Source organism: Xiphophorus hellerii, chromosome 2 (assembly GCF_003331165.1).
Source record: "Xiphophorus hellerii strain 12219 chromosome 2, Xiphophorus_hellerii-4.1, whole genome shotgun sequence".
Lineage (NCBI taxonomy): Eukaryota > Metazoa > Chordata > Actinopteri > Cyprinodontiformes > Poeciliidae > Xiphophorus > Xiphophorus hellerii.
In genome coordinates this window covers 7,172,921-7,196,250 of record NC_045673.1, presented here as the reverse complement: position 1 = coordinate 7,196,250, position 23,330 = coordinate 7,172,921, and the positions used below count along the sequence as shown (strand labels likewise).

Below are 23,330 nucleotides of genomic sequence, written 5' to 3'. Positions count from 1 at the left end.
ATACTGCTTGAACATTTTGGCATTGTACTACAAGCACAAACCTGAAGGTTACACTAAAACAATATACCTTATGAAGTCAGAAAGAAGAAAACACAGTTTTATTTTTATTTTATTTTATATTTATGTGCTCCAGAAATCAGGTCCCTTATAGAAGTGGCACAAAAAGAATCTCACTGCTGAAAACTGAAGTTTAAACATTTTGGTCTGAATTCAGAGAAAAACAGTAAATTGTATATACTCAGTTACATTTTCTTGAGTAACTTTTTCTGGGAGAGAAATGTGATGGTTACAAACATGTATTTATTCTCTATTCTTCTATAAATCTAATCTCCATTTTTGTTCTGATTTGTGCTTTTAATATATTTTTGTTTTAAATACTTCTCAAATTATAATTTGATCTTGTTTATGCTTAAGAACTCTTTCAGTTTCAACACACCTTGTTGTGACAATCTCTGTGAGTATCTGGCCGTGCTTCGTAATCCAAGGAGAATGAGATGTCGCCATCAGTGAGCTAATGTCAGCAAAAAGCTCAATACTTCAACAGTTGCAAAACAGAAAAAAAAATTACGATTTTATTTTTAAAGCACTTTTATAAAAATAGGGAACTTGTAAGACTTTTTTAGGTGTTCTTGAATTTAATCTTACATGTTCTCGTGCTTTTGTTGTCCCACATGTACAACAGTCTTTTGTTGGGATAATAGGACAGCATAGCTAAGGTACCGTCTCCTGCCCTTAAATCAAAACTTGCATCCAGATAACTCTGTGTCATCAAATCAAAGGCATATGTCACACGCTTGTCGCTGTTATCAGTAAAATACACCACCCCGCACACAATGAAGGCATTCCCTGCTTTTGCTGAAGGATAGCCAGTGTTAATTATGGACAGCACAGAGAAAGCGTCTGGGTCCAGTTTTGCCACCATCGTGTTACTGTCTGTATACGAGGCAAAGATGACCCACAGTCCGTTTTCATCCACAGCAAACTTGAAATAAGTCTTTGAGTTGTGGAAAAGATATCTCAGGCCCTTATATTTGCTGTTTGGCATTTCCAGGGAGCTTGTATTCTTTGTGTTCAAGGTAAACCTGTCGAACAAAAATATTTGATAATGGTTATATTATAGAAAGCCTAAAGAGATAACAGTGCCTTCCAAAAAAAATATTCATACTACTTGAACCTTTTCACTTTTTCTCAAGTTTCAACCATACATTTCAATGTATTTTCATGTATTTTATTTGATAAACCAATACAAAATAGCACATAACAGTGAAATTGAGCATTTTAAAAGTGTGGCAGTGCACACGTTTAATATATATATTTCCCCATATACCCTATATAACAACCACATTTTTCTCCACTTAACTGCAGGTCTTTTGGGGTTTGTGTCTAAGACAATTATTCTTTGGAAAATACCTACAGCTGACTCAGTCTGGATGGAGAATATCAGTTTTCAAGTCTTGCCTCAAATTCTTGGTTGAATTTAGAGTCAGACTTTGACTAGGCTACTTTAACTCATGATTATGCTTTGAGTGCTGGTGTGTTTCTGATGTGTTTCAACACATGTAGATGTGTGTTGAAACAGACAAGTTGCAGGAGAGTTCAAGATGAATGACGACTTTTGCAAAGCACATTAAATCTAAGATGTTCAAGTCAGAAAAGGGAAACGCATTTAAAATTAAAACACTTACTTCAAAAGATTATTTGTTCCTCCATTGTGGAAGTAAAATGAATTCTTATAAACAACATGACCACAGCCTTGGTAGTACTTCTCAATATCTATAAATTTCTGCTTGGTGTCCGAAATGTTCTTCAACTGCTTCAATTCACGACCTGGTGGAGTAAAAGTTCTTGTGTTAATGCAGGGAACTACACTTCAATCTAAGGAAATAAACTCTGAATATATGACCTGAAAAATGTTCTGCCACCCAGATCCGATCATCAGGCCGGGATGCATCCGACATCCAGGCTCCGAAGGTGAGTTGCATGTTAATAGACTTATCTGAACATTTGATGGCGTTAATGTTGCAACCTAAATAAAATAAGGCAAAAACTTTATGACTTTTTGGAAAGATCCATTTTTTTTCTTGCAGAATGCATATATAAAGGACCTCGATCCCTTTAAGATTATTTCAACAAATTGTTTATACCTTTTTTTGTCATTTTTTCATTGTCAGTTCCATTGCTCTTCTTGTAGGTTGGGACACGTTGGGAAGACTCTGAGAAGGGGAAGAAATCCACATTGTTAAAATAATGTAAATTTATGGTACAGCTGTTTTAGATTTAACATTCAAGAGCTTGAGAAAGGATTGAATACCCTCTTTAAAGAATAAAAAAGTATCTTCCAAACAATTTGTGCAAAAAAAAAAAAAATAGAAAAAAACCTCAATAATAAATCTTAATGCCAGTAGAGGACAGATTCTCACCACTTTTCATTGGTTTGTCTACAATGTTTCTGCTGCCGTTCAAAGAGTTTCTTCTCTGACTGTCATCAGCAGAAGGTGAAGCTGTAAGAAAAAGAAATGAAGTAAATGCTTTTGTCTTTGCTGAATAAAATTAAGATTGTATGCCTCAGAGATTACTACTAATGCCAGAAAACAAATAACAGTTTTAATGAGATTTTACATTTATGCACATCAACCAGCATATTTACTGGCACTTGTGGTACAGACGTATTAAAAACATTAAAATATTTGGCAGTTCAGCCTCCTGCTGTTAATAGTTTTCACAAACCACCTTTTCCCAATAGGAAAACTCTCAGTATGGTTAACATGTAGTTAAACATTTCTTTTTCTTAACATGAGAATTTTTTTAGCAAGAGTTGTTGATTCTAAAGAAATCGAAAGTTGCATTCAAAATATTGGTTTATAGATAGGAGTAAACACTGAATCTTAAGCTTAGTATACTTAGTATACTATGTTTTCTTTTCTTTTTTTTTTTACCATTTTTTACTCTAGTTTCATTCGTGACTGGGTCGGAAGTGAAGGTTTTGCTGCTTCGGTTGGTTTCACTCGATCCTGTGGAGTGAAAATAAATGCTAAATATTAAAATATCCTTTAATTAGGGTAATTTTAACAAAATAACTGGCATATTTTTTTATTTTTAATAATGAAATCATTCATTTGTTTTGCCTGGAAATAGTTTTAATGGCACATATGTTGCATTTCCACCATCCAAATCATTCAGAGTCCCATTGTTGTCATCTTGAAAAGGTAATGGATCTAGAAATAGTGAACTATGAAAGTTTAATATCTTAGATAGATGTGTATAAAGCAAAAATTAATTTATTAGTGTTGTTTGTTGTTTTTTTACCCGATTCCAATTTTTTATTTGGAGGATTGTAAAACTCAGAAATATCTAAGGTGCTTTTGGTGCTGTTAACTGAATGTTGTGTTGATGTTTCTGTGAAAGAAACGCAAAGTTTAACCCTAATAGATACACAGCAAACTTCAAATGCTTAAAAAAAAAGATTAAAAAACTGAAAACATGATTTTCTTTCACTAGAAGAATAGAAACTAAATTATTTAGGAAAAAAATTGATTGTGAAACACAAAATTATCTACTGAGTTCTCATGATTTCTAAAACATTAACGGGGATAAAAACATTTGGATCAACTCTGATATCAACCTCAAATATGACGAAATAAGATTTCCACATGAATATCTTATGTTTTTAAAATATCAGCACAGATGTTGACTGTTATAAGATGTTTTTACCACTTTTGAAGCTTGTGTCAGTGATGACCTGTCCTCTGCTATCATTGAAGGTATCAACTGGACCTACAAATCATAGAAAATCACGTTTTACACATTTAATCTTAAAATGAATGTAAGTTGCAAGAAGGGGAGGTTTTAAAGTTAAATACCGTGTAATAATTTTATTGGTCTCTCTGAATTCTCTACAGTCACCATTTCACCTTCATCAGATGGCTCTGGCTCTAATGACATTTTAAACAGAAAGAAGTTCAACATAATGTTTCCTGTAAAACTGGACTCAGCTACAGAGAAAAATGTATCTTAATCTTAATGGTTTACCAGGTTGTATCTTTTCATCTGGACGTTCATATGAGCCGGAAACTATAAAAGCATCTGTGGTGACATTAGCTGAATCTCGTGTTGGTTGTACTGAAAAAAAAAGAGATAAGGTTTAATCAAAGAACATCTACCAATATACAGGAACATTTTACTAAATTAGAACATCACCGAAAGTTAATTTATTTCATAATTGAACTCATTACACAAAGTCTAAAGATATTTTAAACTTTTATTGGTGTTAATTTTGATGACTATGTCTGAAAACTAGTGAAAACCAAAATGTTTGACTGAAAATGTAAAGATTACATAATGACAATGAAAAGGGATTCTAATCCAGAAATTTAGAGGGTCACTTAAGCTAAAGAAGCTGGCTGTTCACTGATTACTGTATCCAAACATGCTGAGAGAAAGTTGAGTAGAAGAAAAAAATGTAGAAGAGGATGGTAGACAAGCAATAGGGACAATAGCAGGTTTTAGAGTATTGGAAAACAAATTCTATTTAATTATTGAATACTGAATTTGTTCAGTTAAATTGATTTACTGAAATAATTTGACATTTCAAATGTTTTATATATTTAAATGCACCTGTAGATTTCTGTAATTTGACTTTAAAACTCACATTTTACATGTTGCTCTTTAGAAAATTGTCATGTTTTATAAACTCAACAGTGAAACAGTAAACTGTTATAAATCATTTAGTTGCTCCGACACTTTAACTATGTTATACAAAGGACAACTTCAATTACTCTGCTACCATTGTTTTAAATTGGTTTTTTGAATACTCTGTCATCTAGGAATGTAATAATAGGAACTAAATTTCTACATAAACATGTATTTGTTTACAGTGTAATTTAGACAGTTATTCTGAACTGATATCTAATATATCAAGATATTTTACCAGTTTTAACGCTTGTTTTAGTGTCTTTCTTCTGGCTGGATTTATACCAATATTTAATTTATAGCAGCAAGTTAAAATATAATCTGAGGAAATATGTTATAAATAAGCCCCAGAATTTACCTATTGTCAAATGTTTTAACGTTTCTCTTCTGATTTCTGAGCTGGTGTTCATCCGGTGTGCAGGTAAATAGTCTGGACGAGGCGATACTAACTCTGTAGAAAACACAACTGGAATAACTTAATGCAAAAGAGACAGAGAGGCACAATACACACTCATTGTTGGCCAAAATGATAAACGTCCAGCACAGATTAGATTTTTTTTTTTAGATGAAAATGACTGTAATAAATCTTCCAAATATGAATGAATCAGACTTTGCAGGAAATAAAAGCAGACTTGTGTAATATCAGACCTCCTTACCACTTGTTGCTGTGCTATCAGTGACATCTGAGCCTCCAGTTGAAGGATCGATGTTTCCACCGGAGTCAACAGCTAGAAACACTAGGAGGCATTTCAATGCAAAATTTTAAATATAAATAAAAATACACAGTGCCTCTCAAAAGTCTACAATTCCTGGTTTAAAAAAACAAACAAACATTTTACCATAATAAATCACTTCTAAACATTTTCTGCCTCTAATGTAATATTTACAATTCAAAGGAAAAATGTAAAAAAACAAAAAAAAAGTATTGAAGCTCCTTCTTATTCAATTTTCAACAGCATGGTAGAGGGAAGACAGTGATCAGTTGAAAAAAGTATAAGAAAAACACAAACACTGTCCATTTCTCCTAAACTATCAAAAAGACAACAACACTGAGGGAGCTGCTAAAGCTCTTAACACGTACGATTTGTGCTCAAGATGTTACAGTAATCTGCTGCAATCTGCACATATGAAGGCGACACAGTAAATGTTTCAAAACATCCAGGTTGGGTTAGGATCTCAAAAAAACTTGTGTGAGAATATGTTTCTGTCCGATGAAACCAAATGTTTCTAAAACATGTGTCTGGCCCAAACACGACACTGAGCATCATCACAGCAAAACACAGTGGTGGTGGTGGCATGCTTTGGGGTTACTTTTCTTCAGAATAAACTGGGATTTTTGTCAAGTTTTGTTTTAAAAACTTTAGAGCGTCTGCTGTAAGGGTAAAGATGGAGGTGAATTTTATTTCTCAGCATCACAAGGAGTCCAAATATCCATCCAAATCAAATAAATAATGATTTCAGAAGAAAATAAAAAAAACATTTTAAATAGTTGAACAAAAAATGCAGAACTAAATTTGGCTGAAAGTCTTTTGGGTGACTTCAAGAAGGCTTTGAGTAAGACATTTTTTCACTATCAGATATATTGCAAGAACTGCGTGACTAAATATTACCAAATGAATATATAACTCTTCTATTAAACTTAAACTCTTATCTAAAGGTGCTTCAACAAAATATTAGCTTAAGGACTTGGAAACTTATTATATTGGAATTTACAATTCCTTTTTACATTTTGTTGTATTTTTTTTCTTTTCTTGATTATTACGGATACATGCCTTACTAGAAAATCATAAGGTTATATTAGGTCCATTACATACACATCTTTGGTGTGTAAGGGAACGAGTCACATTGTTATTATGTTTAAACAACATCTTAGTAATTGGTGTCTGTGTGACATTTTCGGTTCTGGTATCGTTCAGTGAAACAATAACCTCTTTTTGAAAAGATACAGATTCTAGAAAAACCGTCAGAATATTAGATTTTATTCTTAAGACATTATTACAGAATTTCTCAAACAGCCTTTTTCTCCTTTGTCAGTTTTTACAAACCGTGTTTTGTGTTCTGAAGCTTCACAGGTCCAGTAACATTCAGAACGTCTCTGGTTTCATCGCCTAGATGTGATGTAACTCGATCTGAGAGTAAAGAAATAAATTAAACATACTTTAGTTTGCATCTAAATCATCTTTATTAAAGCGTTTTAGTCAAAACTGTCTTAACAATCATGTTGTATTTTGTGCTCAAAGAATGTGTTGGTGGTGTCCAGGAAATAAAATGTATGATTCATTTAAATGAACTAATTAAAAGAAATTGCTTACTATAAAATATATCTAAATTTAGCTTACAGACAAAAAAAAATGTTCAGTGATATATTTAGTTAAAATATGTGACGAAAATAATTTAAATATTTAAACCAATTAAACATCTAGACTTTTAGTTTGATCATTTTAATGGGGTTTTTTACATGTTAATTTGTTTTTAATTCTCTGTTTAGCACTTTGATTTGATTTCTTAATGCAGCCAGAAACTAAAACTTTTTGGCCAACTACAAAAAAATGATTTGACTATCTTTATAAATTTAAACCAATTATTTCTGGTGTTCTCCAAGCAGGTGTGGCTTAATACATTTTTAATCGTTTGTTGGTTTCATTTCTTCTCTGTTTCTTTTCTTGTGTGAAGAAGAACCACATTGTTTTCTTTAATCGCTGCTGTTCTTACCCAATTGCTTTATTTCTGTAATTCCTACTTTTTGCTTCAGTTGAATCACAAGCAGGACAGGCAGGACCAGGAGGACCTTCACGAAAACAAGTAGTCAGTATTAGGACACATAGACTCCTTAGTAAACTAATGCATAAACCATCATCTTTTACTGCAGTTGCATAATTTCACTCTGCAATATTTGCTACAGTTCTTCCCTACTGTTCTAATCACTGTGAATGGCAGCAAGATTAACTCGGGTCCTTGTCTAAGGACTCTTTGCTTTGACTAGGCACATTTGTTTCAAATAATTAAACCACAGTGAGAGTCATTGTCCACGAACAAAGGAAGCATGGAGCAGTGGTGAATCATCTGCCAATTAAAATAACTCCAAGATCACATTTAGGCCTCGGTAAAGGTCAGAGTTCATGAGTCAACAATAAGAAAAGAGTTCTGAGGAAAAAACCACTGCTGACCAAAGACAACACAAAGGTCCATGTGAGACTTTCTGGAAATATCTTGATGAATTTCAAGACTTTGGGGAAAATATTCTATGGACTCAAAAGGCAAAAGTGTAACTTATTCAAAAGAAGAGAATCCAGTCTGGAGTAAACCTAACAAGACATTTTGGAAAAAGAACATCATACTGACAGTCAAACATGGTGGTGTGATGGTCTGTAGCTGCTTTACTGCTTGAATAACCCCATCCATCCAACTCAACATTTACACTCACATGTTAAAATGGCTGCAAACAGATGTACAATTATACAACTGTAAATCTTTGAAAAGCAGAAGTAGAGCCTCCTGTACAACCAACAAGCAAGTGGTTTCTGGATGGTAAGTCAACAACAAAACATTTGTCTTCCCAGGCAGTCATTGTACAGCGCATGCAGCGGTAAAACCAGCTGACCAAAGGTGCTGGAGCGCTGTTTGAGTTGCTAGGTGACGGGCTGGGCTTTAACGAGGTTGCTAGGTAACAGGTAATGACAGCTGATTGGTGACGTAACATGTTGGAGGTTTTTTAAACTGTTCATTTTCCAGATACCAAAAAGCATTAACTTATTGCCAAAAACTGGCTGGGTGTCTTTTTATAAGAGCTTGGTCTGTTTTTAGAAGCAGCAGAAAATGAAACGGAAGTACAAAAACGTGGAAAACGTAAATCTTGTACAATATGTTTCCTTCAAACTCAAACACTTTTGGATTAGGCACTAGATTACCACCAAGTCCACATCTGAATGGTTAAAGTCCAGACTATACAGTATAGCAGAGGTGGGGACTCGAGTCACATGACTTGGACTCGAGTCAGACTGGAGTCGTTAAAATCACGACTTGAGACTTGACTTGAAAAAATGCTCAAAGACTCGGACTTGACTTTGACTTTCATGCCATTGACTTGGGACTTGACTCGACTTGAAGCTGTTTACTTGAAAAGACTTGATATTTTTTACTCAAAGTCTTAAAATTTAAAACACATTATTTATAAAGTGGCGTCATTAATTAATGTCACTCACTTCCGTATCAATATGCAGCAGACCGTCACTATGGTTTTCCTCTCTCCTTATGTATGTATGTGTACGTAGCTGCAGCACAACCAATCAAATTAACAGGATTTGGACGTTTAAAAAAACGCGGCAAAGCTACAGAGCTCAGGGAACGAAATACGAAATAACCGCTCAATATGCTTCCGCGAGTAATTTCTTTTGGCTATGTAGGTTATGAACTTTCGACTAAAAAACGAACTGCAACTTGTAAAACATGCAAGAAGACAATATCGGATGGAGATGCCACGACGTCCAACTTTGTCCGGCATTTGAAGCTTCACAAAGATCGGTAGGTGGCACTTTTCTTTTGCTGTAAGATAGTTGACTTTAGCTAACTTCGTGTTAGCATGTGTACTCCGGGTTAAATTGGTGATGATTTACCATAAATCCGGTCCTTCAAATGCCTCCACAAATAATGTGCACCGTGTTAGCTCAGGAAGCCGGTGGATAGTGAGCGGGACTCCGGAACAGAAAGCAGATTCTGGACCTGAACACAGGGAACAGAGTCTCTCTGTCCCATCATGATGATGAGCCGGGTCTAGTATCATCTAAGGATGGTTGGTGTATTTGAAGACATCTACGTTGGGAAATTATATTGACAATATATTGTTTACTGCAGTCAGTGCATTAAGTCAACTGTTTTTGACATTAATGCACTGACCGGCGTGACTGTCACATGTCGCACAGAACCCATTTCCAAGTAGTATAGCTTTGCTGGGAAAAAAAAAAAAGACCAAATACAGTGACTGTCCCAAATAAATTTTGTGTTTAGAATATCTGTCCCATATTTACGGAGGACTGAAACTAACATACTTAGAAATAAAAGCAGAAAAATAAATGCACCAGACCTTCCTGAGTTTACTTGTGATAACTTCATTTATACTTATTTCATTTTTTGAAAACTATGATTGTTGTAGTGTTGATGTTTATTTATGAATAGAAGGAGTAAACTGAAGACAAATGTAATTCATGAAAGGCTGTAATTTATTTTCTGACATCTGTTTACTTCTGACAGATTTGAAGAATACCAGATGAATAAGAGGATCACAAATGAACCTCAAATACATATTTTAAAAAGAACAAATGGTCTAATATTTGAATTTTATGTATAATTGCAAATTATTAAAAATAAATAAATAAAAATGACTCGAAATGACTTGAAATTAAAGGTTCCTGACTTGAGACTTGACTCGACTTTTGCCTGTCTTTACTTGAGACTTGACTCGGACTTGAGGACAGAGACTTGAGACTTACTTGAGACTTGCAACACAGTGACTTGGTCACACCTCTGCAGTATAGTATATAATATTAACTTTATAAATCAAATATTTCACAATTCTTTAATTGTTTTTACCGACACTGTCTCCTATTTCCTTGTAGTTTAGGATCTTTGATAAGGCCTTACAATACATCCTTTATTATTTGAACCAAAACTTTAACTACAGAACAGAAAACAGAGGCATTTTTAATCACACTGTCATGTTTGTACCACTTTCGGAGCTCGTTTGCACCCTGCTGGCATTAAAGGTGTTCTTGTTTTGGTCTTCACCAACTTCATCTAATGTAGAAATAAATGTTACACATTGTATTTCAGTTCCAGTACATGACAACAATAAAAATGTCAAACCTACCGCTAATGAATTTAACGTCCTCTGTAACATTTTTAGAGTCCCAGTCATTTTTAGAAATCAGCTCTGACTCTATTGAAAAAAAAATAAAAAAATTTGTTGGGGTTTTTTTTGTCTTATGCTCTACCTTTAGATAAATCTCAGTGGTGGTATCTTACCAGGCTCACGTTTTGTGCCTAGTTGTTCCTTAAACTTTGAGCCATTCAGGATATTTTCAGCTGGATGAGGTTTTGGTATTTCTATAAAGAGAAATTAATGATTATCTGGAAGGGATGTTTACTTTTCATACAATTTAAACAGAATTACAGTTCTGTTATCTAAGGTCATCTTTGATACTCAAAAAAATGCAATACCAGGTTTAAAGTTTCTATGATGAAGTTTCTCAAAGTCAGTAGTGTTCAAGGCTTCTTTGTCATCATGGTCAACATTCGGTGTTGGTGACACTATAAAAACACAGTATAGATTTAAATTGTTTGATTTATAGCTGGATTTATACCAATATTTAATTTATAGCAGCAAGTTAAAATATAATCTGAGGAAATATGTTATAAATAAGCCCCAGAATTTACCTGTTGTCAAATGTTTTAACGTTTCTCTTCTGATTTCTGAGCTGGTGTTCATCCGGTGTGCAGGTAAATAGTCTGGACGAGGCGATACTAACTCTGTAGAAAACACAACTGGAATAACTTAATGCAAAAGAGACAGAGATGGCACAATACACTCTCATTGTTGGCCTAAATGATAAACGTCCAGCCCAGATTAGATTTTTTTTTTAGATGAAAATAACTGTAATAAATCTTCCAAATATGAATGAATCAGACTTTGCAGGAAATAAAAGCAGACTTGTGTAATATCAGACCTCCTTACCACTTGTTGCTGTGCTATCAGTGACATCTGAGCCTCCAGTTGAAGGATCGATGTTTCCACCGGAGTCAACAGCTAGAAACACTAGGAGGCATTTCAATGCAAAATTTTAAATATAAATAAAAATACACAGTGCCTCTCAAAAGTCTACAATTCCTGGTTTAAAAAAAACCCAAACATTTTACCATAATAAATCACATCTAAACATTTTCTGCCTCTAATGTAATATTTACAATTCAAAGGAAAAATGTAAAAAAACAAAAAAAAAGTATTGAAGTTCCTTCTTATTCAATTTTCAACAGCATGGTAGAGGGAAGACAGTGATCAGTTGAAAAAAGTATAAGAAAAACACAAACACTGTCCATTTCTCCTAAACTATCAAAAAGACAACAACACTGAGGGAGCTGCTAAAGCTCTTAACACGTACGATTTGTGCTCAAGATGTTACAGTAATCTGCTGCAATCTGCACATATGAAGGCGACACAGTAAATGTTTCAAAACATCCAGGTTGGGTTAGGATCTCAAAAAAACTTGTGTGAGAATATGTTTCTGTCCGATGAAACCAAATTTTTCTAAAACATGTGTCTGGCCCAAACACAAAACTGAGCATCATCACAGCAAAACACAGTGGTGGTGGTGGCATGCTTTGGGGTTACTTTTCTTCAGAATAAACTGGGATTTTTGTCAAGTTTTGTTTTAAAAACTTTAGAGCGTCTGCTGTAAGGGTAAAGATGGAGGTGAATTTTATTTTCTCAGCATCACAAGGAGTCCAAATATCCATCCAAATCAAATAAATAATGATTTCAGAAGAAAATAAAAAAACATTTTAAATAGTTGAACAAAAAATGCAGAACTAAATTTGGCTGAAAGTCTTTTGGGGGACTTCAAGAAGGCTTTGAGTAAGACATTTTTTCACTATCAGATATATTGCAAGAACTGCGTGACTAAATATTACCAAATGAATATATAACCCTTCTATTAAACTTAAACTCTTATCTAAAGGTGCTTCAACAAAATATTAGCTTAAGGACTTGGAAACTTATTCAATTATTGAAACTTTTTTACATAGTTCCTGTTTTACATTTTTGTCTTTTAACACGTTTGTTTGTTTGGGTTTTTTTCTTGCTTAATTTTACAGGATACATGACCCATTTTTACTATAAAAGTTCATGAAAGGTTATATTATGGTCTCATTTTTTACATCACAAAAAACTGGAATTTAACGGGTGTGTGTAGAGTTTGAGAGACACTGTACATAAAGGTCAACGCTGGATTTGTTTGATTAAAAGTTTAAAACAACAGATTTCTTACCTGGTGTAATTGGTGTCTGTGTGACATTTTCGGTTCTGGTATCGTTCAGTGAAACAATAACCTCTTTTTGAAAAGATACAGATTCTAGAAAAACCGTCAGAATATTAGATTTTATTCTTAAGACATTATTACAGAATTTCTCAAACAGCCTTTTTCTCCTTTGTCAGTTTTTACAAACCGTGTTTTGTGTCCTGAAGCTTCACAGGTCCAGTAACATTCAGAACGTCTCTGGTTTCATCGCCTAGATGTGATGTAACTCGATCTGAGAGTAAAGAAATAAATTAAACATACTTTAGTTTGCATCTAAATCATCTTTATTAAAGCAGTTTTAGTCAAAACTGTCTTAACAATCATGTTGTATTTTGTGCTCAAAGAATGTGTTGGTGGTGTCCAGGAAAGAAAATGCATGATTCATTTAAATGAACTAATTAAAAGAAATTGCTTACTATAAAATATATCTAAATTTAGCTTACAGACAAAAAAAAATGTTGAGTGATATACTTAGTTAAAATATATGACGAAAATAATTTAAATATTTAAACCAATTAAACATCTAGACTTTTAGTTTGATCATTTTAATGGGGTTTTTTACATGTTAATTTGTTTTTAATTCTCTGTTTAGCACTTTGATTTGATTTCTTAATGCAGCCAGAAACTAAAACTTTTTGGCCAACTACAAAAAAATGGTTTGACTATCTTTATAAATTTAAACCAATTATTTCTGGTGTTCTCCAAGCAGGTGTGGCTTAATACATTTTTAATCGTTTGTTGGTTTCATTTCTTCTCTGTTTCTTTTCTTGTGTGAAGAAGAACCACATTGTTTTCTTTAATCGCTGCTGTTCTTATCCTTTGCTTTATTTCTGTAATTCCTACTTTTTGCTTCAGTTGGATAACAAGCAGGACAGGGAGGACCAGGAGGACCTTCACGAAAACAAGTAGTCAGTATTAGGACACATAGACTCCTTAGTAAACTAATGCATAAACCATCATCTTTTACTGCAGTTGCATAATTTCACTCTGCAATATTTGCTACAGTTCTTCCCTACTGTTCTAATCACTGTGAATGGCAGCAAGATTAACTCGGGTCCTTGTCTAAGGCTCTTTGCTTTGACTAGGCACATTTGTTTCAAATAATTAAACCACAGTGAGAGTCATTGTCCACGAACAAAGAAAGCATGGAGCAGTGGTGAATCATCTGCCAATTAAAATAACTCCAAGATCACATTTAGGCCTCGGTAAAGGTCAGAGTTCGTGAGTCAACAATAAGAAAAGAGTTCTGAGGAAAAAACCACTGCTGACCAAAGACAACACAAAGGTCCATGTGAGACTTTCTGGAAATATCTTGATGAATTTCAAGACTTTTGGGAAAATATTCTATGGACTCAAAAGGCAAAAGTGTAACTTATTCAAAAGAAGAGAATCCAGTCTGGAGTAAACCTAACAAGACATTTTGGGAAAAGAACATCATACTGACAGTCAAACATGGTGGTGTGATGGTCTGTAGCTGCTTTACTGCTTGAATAACCCCATCCATCCAACTCAACATTTACACTCACATGTTAAAATGGCTGCAAACAGATGTACAATTATACAACTGTAAATCTTTGAAAAGCAGAAGTAGAGCCTCCTGTACAACCAACAAGCAAGTGGTTTCTGGATGGTAAGTCAACAACAAAACATTTGTCTTCCCAGGCAGTCATTGTACAGCGCATGCAGCGGTAAAACCAGCTGACCAAAGGTGCTGGAGCAGCTGTTTGAGTTGCTAGGTGACGGGCTGGGCTTTAACGAGGTTGCTAGGTAACAGGTAATGACAGCTGATTGGTGACGTAACATGTTGGAGGTTTTTTAAACTGTTCATTTTCCAGATACCAAAAAGCATTAACTTATTGCCAAAAACTGGCTGGGTGTCTTTTTTTAAGAGCTTGGTCTGTTTTTAGAAGCAGCAGAAAATGAAACGGAAGTACAAAAACGTGGAAAACGTAAATCTTGTACAATATGTTTCCTTCAAACTCAAACACTTTTGGATTAGGCACTAGATTACCACCAAGTCCACATCTGAATGGTTAAAGTCCAGACTATACAGTATAGTATATAATATTAACTTTATAAATCAAATATTTCACAATTCTTTAATTGTTTTTACCGACACTGTCTCCTATTTCCTTGTAGTTTAGGATCTTTGATAAGGCCTTACAATACATCCTTTATTATTTGAACCAAAACTTTAACTACAAAACAGAAAACAGAGGCATTTTTAATCACACTGTCATGTTTGTACCACTTTCGGAGCTCGTTTGCACCCTGCTGGCATTAAAGGTGTTCTTGTTTTGGTCTTCACCAACTTCATCTAAGTTGGTGAAGAATGTAGAAATAAATGTTACACATTGTATTTCAGTTCCAGTACATGACAACAATAAAAATATCAAACCTACCGCTAATGAATTTAACGTCCTCTGTAACATTTGTAGAGTCCCAGTCATTTTTAGAAATCAGCTCTGACTCTATTGAAAAAAAAATAAAAAAATTTGTTGGGGTTTTTTTTGTCTTATGCTCTACCTTTAGATAAATCTCAGTGGTGGTATCTTACCAGGCTCACGTTTTGTGCCTAGTTGTTCCTTAAACTTTGAGCCATTCAGGATATTTTCAGCTGGATGAGGTTTTGGTATTTCTATAAAGAGAAATTAATGATTATCTGGAAGAGATGTTTACTTTTCATACAATTTAAACAGAATTACAGTTCTGTTATCTAAGGTCATCTTTGATACTCAAAAAAATGCTATACCGGGTTTAAAGTTTCTATGATGAAGTTTCTCAAAGTCAGTAGTGTTCAAGGCTTCTTTGTCATCATGGTCAACATTCGGTGTTGGTGACACTATAAAAACACAGTATAGATTTAAATTGTTTGATTTATAGCTGGATTTATACCAATATTTAATTTATAGCAGCAAGTTAAAATATAATCTGAGGAAATATGTTATAAATAAGCCCCAGAATTTACCTGTTGTCAAATGTTTTAACGTTTCTCTTCTGATTTCTGAGCTGGTGTTCATCCGGTGTGCAGGTAAATAGTCTGGACGAGGCGATACTAACTCTGTAGAAAACACAACTGGAATAACTTAATGCAAAAGAGACAGAGATGGCACAAAACACTCTCATTGTTGGCCAAAATGATAAACGTCCAGCACAGATTAGATTTTTTTTTTTAGATGAAAATGACTGTAATAAATCTTCCAAATATGAATGAATCAGACTTTGCAGGAAATAAAAGCAGACTTGTGTAATATCAGACCTCCTTACCACTTGTTGCTGTGCTATCAGTGACATCTGAGCCTCCAGTTGAAGGATCGATGTTTCCACCGGAGTCAACAGCTAGAAACACTAGGAGGCATTTCAATGCAAAATTTTAAATATAAATAAAAATACACAGTGCCTATCAAAAGTCTACAATTCCTGGTTTAAAAAAACAAACAAACATTTTACCATAATAGATCACTTCTAAACATTTTCTGCCTCTAATGTAATATTTACAATTCAAAGGAAAAATGTAAAAAAACAAAAAAAAAGTATTGAAGCTCCTTCTTATTCAATTTTCAACAGCATGGTAGAGGGAAGACAGTGATCAGTTGAAAAAAGTATAAGAAAAACACAAACACTGTCCATTTCTCCTAAACTATCAAAAAGACAACAACACTGAGGGAGCTGCTAAAGCTCTTAACACGTACGATTTGTGCTCAAGACGTTACAGTAATCTGCTGCAATCTGCACATATGAAGGCGACACAGTAAATGTTTCAAAACATCCAGGTTGGGTTAGGATCTCAAAAAAACTTGTGTGAGAATATGTTTCTGTCCGATGAAACCAAATGTTTCTAAAACATGTGTCTGGCCCAAACACGACACTGAGCATCATCACAGCAAAACACAGTGGTGGTGGTAGCATGCTTTGGGGTTACTTTTCTTCAGAATAAACTGGGATTTTTGTCAAGTTTTGTTTGAAAACTTTAGAGTGTCTGCTGTAAGGGTAAAGATGGAGGTGAATTTTATTTCTCAGCATCACAAGTAGTCCAAATATCCATCCAAATCAAATAAATAATGATTTCAGAAGAAAATAAAAAAACATTTTAAATAGTTGAACAAAAAATGCAGAACTAAATTTGGCTCAAAGTCTTTTGGGTGACTTCAAGAAGGCTTTGAGTAAGACATTTTTTCACTATCAGATATATTGCAAGAACTGCGTGACTAAATATTACCAAATGAATATATAACTCTTCTATTAAACTTAAACTCTTATCTAAAGGTGCTTCAACAAAATATTAGCTTAAGGACTTGGAAACTTATTCAATTATTGAAACTTTTTTACATAGTTCCTGTTTTACATTTTTGTCTTTTAACACGTTTGTTTGTTTGGGGGTTTTTCTTGCTTAATTTTACAGGATACATGCCCCATTTTTACTATAAAAGTTCATGAAAGGTTATATTCTGGTCTCATTTTTTACATCACGAAAAAACTGGAATTTAACGGGTGTGTGTAGAGTTTGAGAGACACTGTACATAAAGGTCAACGCTGGATTTGTTTGATTAAAAGTTTAAAACAACAGATTTCTTACCTGGTGTAATTGGTGTCTGTGTGACATTTTCGGTTCTGGTATCGTTCAGTGAAACAATAACCTCTTTTTGAAAAGATACAGATTCTAGAAAAACCGTCAGAATATTAGATTTTATTCTTAAGACATTATTACAGAATTTCTCAAACAGCCTTTTTCTCCTTTGTCAGTTTTTACAAACCGTGTTTTGTGTCCTGAAGCTTCACAGGTCCAGTAACATTCAGAACGTCTCTGGTTTCATCGCCTAGATGTGATGTAACTCGATCTGAGAGTAAAGAAATAAATTAAACATACTTTAGTTTGCATCTAAATCATCTTTATTAAAGCGTTTTAGTCAAAACTGTCTTAACAATCATGTTGTATTTTGTGCTCAAAGAATGTGTTGGTGGTGTCCAGGAAATAAAATGTATGATTCATTTAAATGAACTAATTAAAAGAAATTGCTTACTATAAAATATATCTAAATTTAGCTTACAGACAAAAAAAAATGTTCAGTGATATATTTAGTTAAAATATGTGACAAAAATAATTTAAATATTTAAACCAATTAAACATCTAGACTTTTAGTTTGATCATTTTAATGGGGTTTTTTACATGTTAATTTGTTTTTAATTCTCTGTTTAGCACTTTGATTTGATTTCTTAATGCAGCCAGAAACTAAAACTTTTTGGCCAACTACAACAAAATGATTTAACTATCTTTATAAATTTAAACCAATTATTTCTGGTGTTCTCCAAGCAGGTGTGGCTTAATACATTTTTAACCGTTTGTTGGTTTCATTTCTTCTCTGTTTCTTTTCTTGTGTGAAGAAGAACCACATTGTTTTCTTTAATCGCTGCTGTTCTTACCCTTTGATTTATTTCTGTGACTCCTACTTTTTGCTTCAGTTGGACAACAAGCAGGACAGGCAGGACCAGGAGGACCTTCACGAAAACAAGTAGTCAGTATTAGGACACATAGACTCCTTAGTAAACTAATGCATAAACCATCATCTTTTACTGCAGTTGCATAATTTCACTCTGCAATATTTGCTACAGTTCTTCCCTACTGTTCTAATCACTGTGAATGGCAGCAAGATTAACTCGGGTCCTTGTCTAAGGCTCTTTGCTTTGACTAGGCACATTTGTTTCAAATAATTAAACCACAGTGAGAGTCATTGTCCACGAACAAAGGAAGCATGGAGCAGTGGTGAATCATCTGCCAATTAAAATAACTCCAAGATCACATTTAGGCCTCGGTAAAGGTCAGAGTTCATGAGTCAACAATAAGAAAAGAGTTCTGAGGAAAAAACCACTGCTGACCAAAGACAACACAAAGGTCCATGTGAGACTTTCTGGAAACATCTTGATGAATTTCAAGACTTTTGGGAAAATATTCTATGGACTCAAGAGGCAAAAATGTAACTTATTCAAAAGAAGAGAATCCAGTCTGGAGTAAACCTAACAAGACATTTTGGGAAAAGAACATCATACTGACAGTCAAACATGGTGGTGTGATGGTCTGTAGCTGCTTTACTGCTTGAATAACCCCATCCATCCAACTCAACATTTACACTCACATGTTAAAATGGCTGCAAACAGATGCACAATTATACAACTGTAAATCTTTGAAAAGCAGAAGTAGAGCCTCCTGTACAACCAACAAGCAAGTGGTTTCTGGATGGTAAGTCAACAACAAAACATTTGTCTTCCCCGGCAGTCATTGTACAGCGCATGCAGCGGTAAAACCAGCTGACCAAAGGTGCTGGAGCGCTGTTTGAGTTGCTAGGTGACGGGCTGGGCTTTAACGAGGTTGCTAGGTAACAGGTAATGCCAGCTGATTGGTGATGTAACATGTTGGAGGTTTTTTAAACTGTTCATTTTCCAGATACCAAAAAGCATTAACTTATTGCCAAAAACTGGCTGGGTGTCTTTTTTTAAGAGCTTGGTCTGTTTTTAGAAGCAGCAGAAAATGAAATGGAAGTACAAAAACGTGGAAAACGTAAATCTTGTACAATATGTTTCCTTCAAACTCAAACACTTTTGGATTAGGCACTAGATTACCACCAAGTCCACATCTGAATGGTTAAAGTCCAGACAAAAAGCCTATTGATATGATGTTTCGTGACCTTTAACAGGCTGTTCATGTTCACATTTGGTCAAAATTCTTCTACAGAAATGCAGATGACTCACTGCCAGTTATTGCTAATGATGGTCGTTGTTGCTGCTAAAGATGGTGCAAACAGTTCTTTGGTTAGGGAGCCTAGTACACTGTAAAACAAACGTATAAATATGGAAAAATTTGTATTTATATGGTAAAATTCTGCCTGTATTTTACCGTAAATCACAGATGGGTTTTTTTTTTTTACAGTGTACTCTTAAACACGGTCAGGTTGGTTCTTTTACCTTAATAAATTAATTTCATTTCAGAACATTTTTTTGTTTAATCAAGTTATATTTCATTGATTTTGAAATTTACTTGACGATCTGAAACATCTAATTGTGACAAAAAATCAAAAATGCATCCATTTCCTTTGAACCGTCGCTCACTATTAGAGACTTATTTACATCTCATGGTACACGCCAACTGTTTAAAATATGTTGACACATTATGATTATTTAAAACTGCCATAACAAAAGTCTAAACCACAAAAACAGGATGAGCTTGAGTTAACTGCTACTCTTTCTGAATCTTGTAAAACATGACAGGACATGACAAGTGCCTTTAGAGATTCAAAATGAAAGGGAGTTAACGCTGGATGTAGAAAATAAGTTGTTCACACGCTGCTTTGCTTGTTTACGTTGAATAAAAACGTTCCATAATTCGCATTATTTAACTGCAACAAACAAACACCTCAGTGTAGTAAACATGCATGCAGCTGCAGACAAAGTGTCCTGCAGGCACTGAGTGGGATGCCCACATTATGCAATCGCAGCTGAACAATGACAGACTGTTTGAAACATGGAAACAACTTTGGTGTCTGGGTTTCTTCATCTGTTTGGGCTACTGTTAAACACAAGGGCTTTCTCTGGATGATCTGATTAGCTTCTGACCTGGTCGTCCTCGTCTGCCATGTGGGCCGGGCGCACCCGTCGGTCCTGGTGGGCCTGGCACACCTGATACGCAAAAATACTCATTTATGCAACAGCAATACAGCAGTCCTTTACACAGCTGCTGTGCAAAGGAGCAACATAGCAACTCCTTTACTGAAGTGTAAGTTTGTTACCTGGGGGTCCAGGTGGACCTGAAAAAAAGGAGAAATAAAATTACAGTTAAGCTTCAAAAAGTAACAGAACTGCAAGGAAATAAGAGTGTGTTAATATAAAAGATTCCCACCCATTAAACAAAATCCTCTGGAGCTGTTGCACAGATCTAGGTAGGCTTTGATCTGAAACAAGAAAAACACAAAGACAAGTTATTAGAATCATAGCATCTACTGTGATTAATCTGCTATTCAGATAATCAGAATCTTAACACTAAACATTTCGAAGCATAATGTTCCTAATATAACCTGGCACACTTCATGTGTTCAATAAAAGCTGACTGAAATGTAGATTTATATTAGTAATTTTTACACAACTTTTATATCTGCAAGCATTTTTCACTCAGGTAGATCAAATTAACTTCAGTAAAACAACAACTGAACCATTGATCATGTCAAAGCAGCTTTAAAGTCGTATATATTTCCCCTTTGAGGAAGTGCCAAGTCTTTCAGGGTATGAGCTGAGAAAACAGCAGGCATGCTCCGCCGCTCTGTGTTTTATCCAGGGAAGCATTAAAGCACACACCCCTCCAAATCACTGTAACAGACTCATGCATTCTTTAAGCAACACACATAGCTGTCTTCTGCCAAATGGGAAAACAGACAAATTTTTGTTACTTAGAAATAACTGCTGAAACTCTTGGAAAACTGTCCCATTCAGAATTAGATTTTTGATCTTTTGATCACATACCAGATGAGATTATGACATATACTAGTTATAAAATGTTTGCATAAATGTCAGACATGGTTTTATGAACTGTTTGATTGATTTGCCTGGTTTTAGTGAAATCTGAACTACATTACTGACCATGTATGTCTGTAATAATTATACTACCTTCCTTACCATTTCATAATATGTTAAATCTTACTTAATTACCATCAACATTCAGACTGTTCTTGGAAAACATGCTATTTGTAATATGCTTCTTTAGGACACTAGCAGCCACAAACAAAAGTGTAATTTGTATCACTAAACCTCCTGCAACTAATCCCATTTTTTTGTGTATTTACATTCATTGATACTCTCGTTGAGCAATCAGTGAATAAAAATAGTAAAAGATAACAGTTTCAACAACATATCATTAAATGGAATCTATTGTGTAAACAATAAATCAGAATTGTTATCCCTTAAATGATAAACAATACGATAAATGCCCACATTAGCACTTTTTACTATAACCTGGTGCCACGCGTTTCTCCTTTTAAAATGCTAATGAAATGCTGTCTGTGTGTAAAATAGATAAATATTAAACAGTAAGTAAACAAGGCTCCACGTGCAAGCAGTGAGTTATCTTACAGGAACCACAGAGTATGTGACCAGCATCATCTTGTCCTGCTCTCCCTCCTGGTTCCGTCTGCTGCGCCGGAGTTTCCTCAACTCTCCAGTCTCTCCGAGTTCATCTGGCAGCAGTTCTGCTTGCCGCCTGCAGCACTGTGCCAACTCCTGCATCTGGGACTCCAGCCTGACCAGCTTCTCTGCCAGCTCCTTGTGCTGAACCCACAGCAGAACCAAACCTGCACAGCCCAGAAGCAGCAGCACAGACATCCCCACCAGCAAAAGTTTCCACGCGGGAAAACTTTCTCTCCTGTCTTTCATGTTTTTGGTGCGCCGTTCCCCGCTCCTCAGCTGCACGGATATCTGATCTCTGAACCTCACCAGCACACACAGCACATATCTGAGAGGCGGCCAACAGATGAGACGTCACACTCAAGCTACTGGAGAGAAATAAACATGTCAAAATGTGTCCGTGAAACTACAGCGCAAGTCATTGCGCAACAAGCATCTGGGAAACATTGCCTGATTTAGAAGCAGCTATAATGGGCATATTTTAAGAATGACATCCCACTGACAGGGTAGCAAGTCTCATCATTCTAGTGCTTTTCCTTTCAATATTATCACCAGGACAACCCACTGAAAATGCTTTAGAAGTGGAATAAACAGGTTTGAAACAAGGAGAACACTGTTAGAGTCAACAACAGAGCTTTGTGAATGACGGACTGTTTGGAAGGACGTGTGGGTGTCAAAACATCCCTTTTCTTTCCCATATTTTCAAATATTATATAGCGCTGGAAAAAGTAAAGAAGACACAAAGATATCTAAAGAATATCCTAAATGAGAGCGTAGTTTTCAAAATATTTAATGTATTAAGGGGAAAGAATCTACCTAAACAAAACTGGTTCAGGATAAAGAATGAATTAACTATGATAGATGAGAATCCACATTTCTAGGAGTTTAATTTCAGAGGTCAAATCCAGATTTGATTAGATGTTTAAAAACCCAAATGAAGCCTGTCCGACCACACAAAGTAGACAGAATGATCTAAAAAGCAACACATTGTTCCCTGATTTAAAGAAGAAAAAGCGAAACAGAATAATTGATTGGTTTGGAAAGGATTAGAATGGCATTTCTATAGCTGTAGGACTTCAAAAATGGAGAAAACATTGAAACGCAACAAGCCTTCCTGGAAGTTGCACGCCTACACTGCAAAAACACAAAACCTTACCAAGTATTTTTGGTTTAGTTTTTGGTGCAAATATCTTAGCAAACTTGAAATAAGAAAAGCTGAAAAGTTACTTGTCAGCAAGATTTATCTGCTCATTTTAAGTAAATAATTTCTTAATATTGATTAAAAAAGTACTTAGCAGATAAATTAACCCATAACATCAGAAAAATGTCTTGTTATAAGTGAAATAATCTGCCAATGGAACTAGTACTTTTTCATCAATTTTTAGGAATTATTTACTTGAAATTAGCCTCTAT

General features: G+C 34.7%; 1 protein-coding gene across 3 annotated transcripts; it reads right to left on the bottom strand.

The window, feature by feature from the left end:
• Positions 1-91: 91 nt before the first annotated feature.
• Positions 92-22,309, bottom strand: LOC116731902 (uncharacterized). 3 transcript variants are annotated; one of them, XM_032581793.1, is made up of 35 exons: positions 21,867-22,309; positions 20,644-20,695; positions 20,534-20,551; positions 20,361-20,423; positions 18,177-18,251; positions 17,510-17,593; positions 17,332-17,415; positions 16,023-16,103; positions 15,724-15,816; positions 15,508-15,597; positions 15,313-15,393; positions 15,158-15,226; positions 15,004-15,072; positions 13,572-13,646; positions 12,904-12,987; positions 12,726-12,809; positions 11,417-11,497; positions 11,119-11,211; positions 10,903-10,992; positions 10,708-10,788; positions 10,553-10,621; positions 10,411-10,479; positions 6,735-6,818; positions 6,560-6,640; positions 4,030-4,122; positions 3,861-3,932; positions 3,712-3,774; positions 3,307-3,396; positions 3,126-3,215; positions 2,937-3,011; positions 2,421-2,501; positions 2,145-2,213; positions 1,904-2,026; positions 1,686-1,827; positions 92-1,082 (listed from the first exon to the last, which is right to left on the bottom strand). In XM_032581793.1, exons 1-35 carry the CDS (start codon positions 22,164-22,166, stop codon positions 620-622), a joined length of 3,411 nt encoding a protein of 1,136 aa, XP_032437684.1. In that variant the 5' UTR covers positions 22,167-22,309; the 3' UTR covers positions 92-619. The 3 variants fall into 3 exon arrangements, with proteins under 3 accessions (XP_032437684.1, XP_032437691.1, XP_032437698.1); XM_032581800.1 differs by lacking the exons at positions 3,126-3,215; positions 3,307-3,396 and having other exon boundaries at positions 4,030-4,124; positions 6,562-6,640; positions 21,867-22,308; XM_032581807.1 differs by lacking the exons at positions 2,937-3,011; positions 3,126-3,215; positions 3,307-3,396 and having other exon boundaries at positions 4,030-4,124; positions 6,562-6,640; positions 21,867-22,308.
• Between the last annotated feature and the right edge of the window lie 1,021 nt (positions 22,310-23,330).

What these genes read in the sequence shown, in the direction of transcription:
- LOC116731902 (XM_032581793.1), bottom strand. Translation starts at nt 22,166, where the DNA reads ATGAAAGACAGGAGAGAAAGTTTTCCCGCGTGGAAACTTTTGCTGGTG. An exon ending in AAATAAAAAATTGGAATCGG is followed by an intron (nt 3,216 to 3,306) that starts GTAAAAAAACAA and finishes CACTATTTCTAG; the next exon opens with ATCCATTACCTTTTCAAGAT. An exon ending in TGAAACTAGAGTAAAAAATG is followed by an intron (nt 2,502 to 2,936) that starts GTAAAAAAAAAA and finishes TTTTTCTTACAG; the next exon opens with CTTCACCTTCTGCTGATGAC.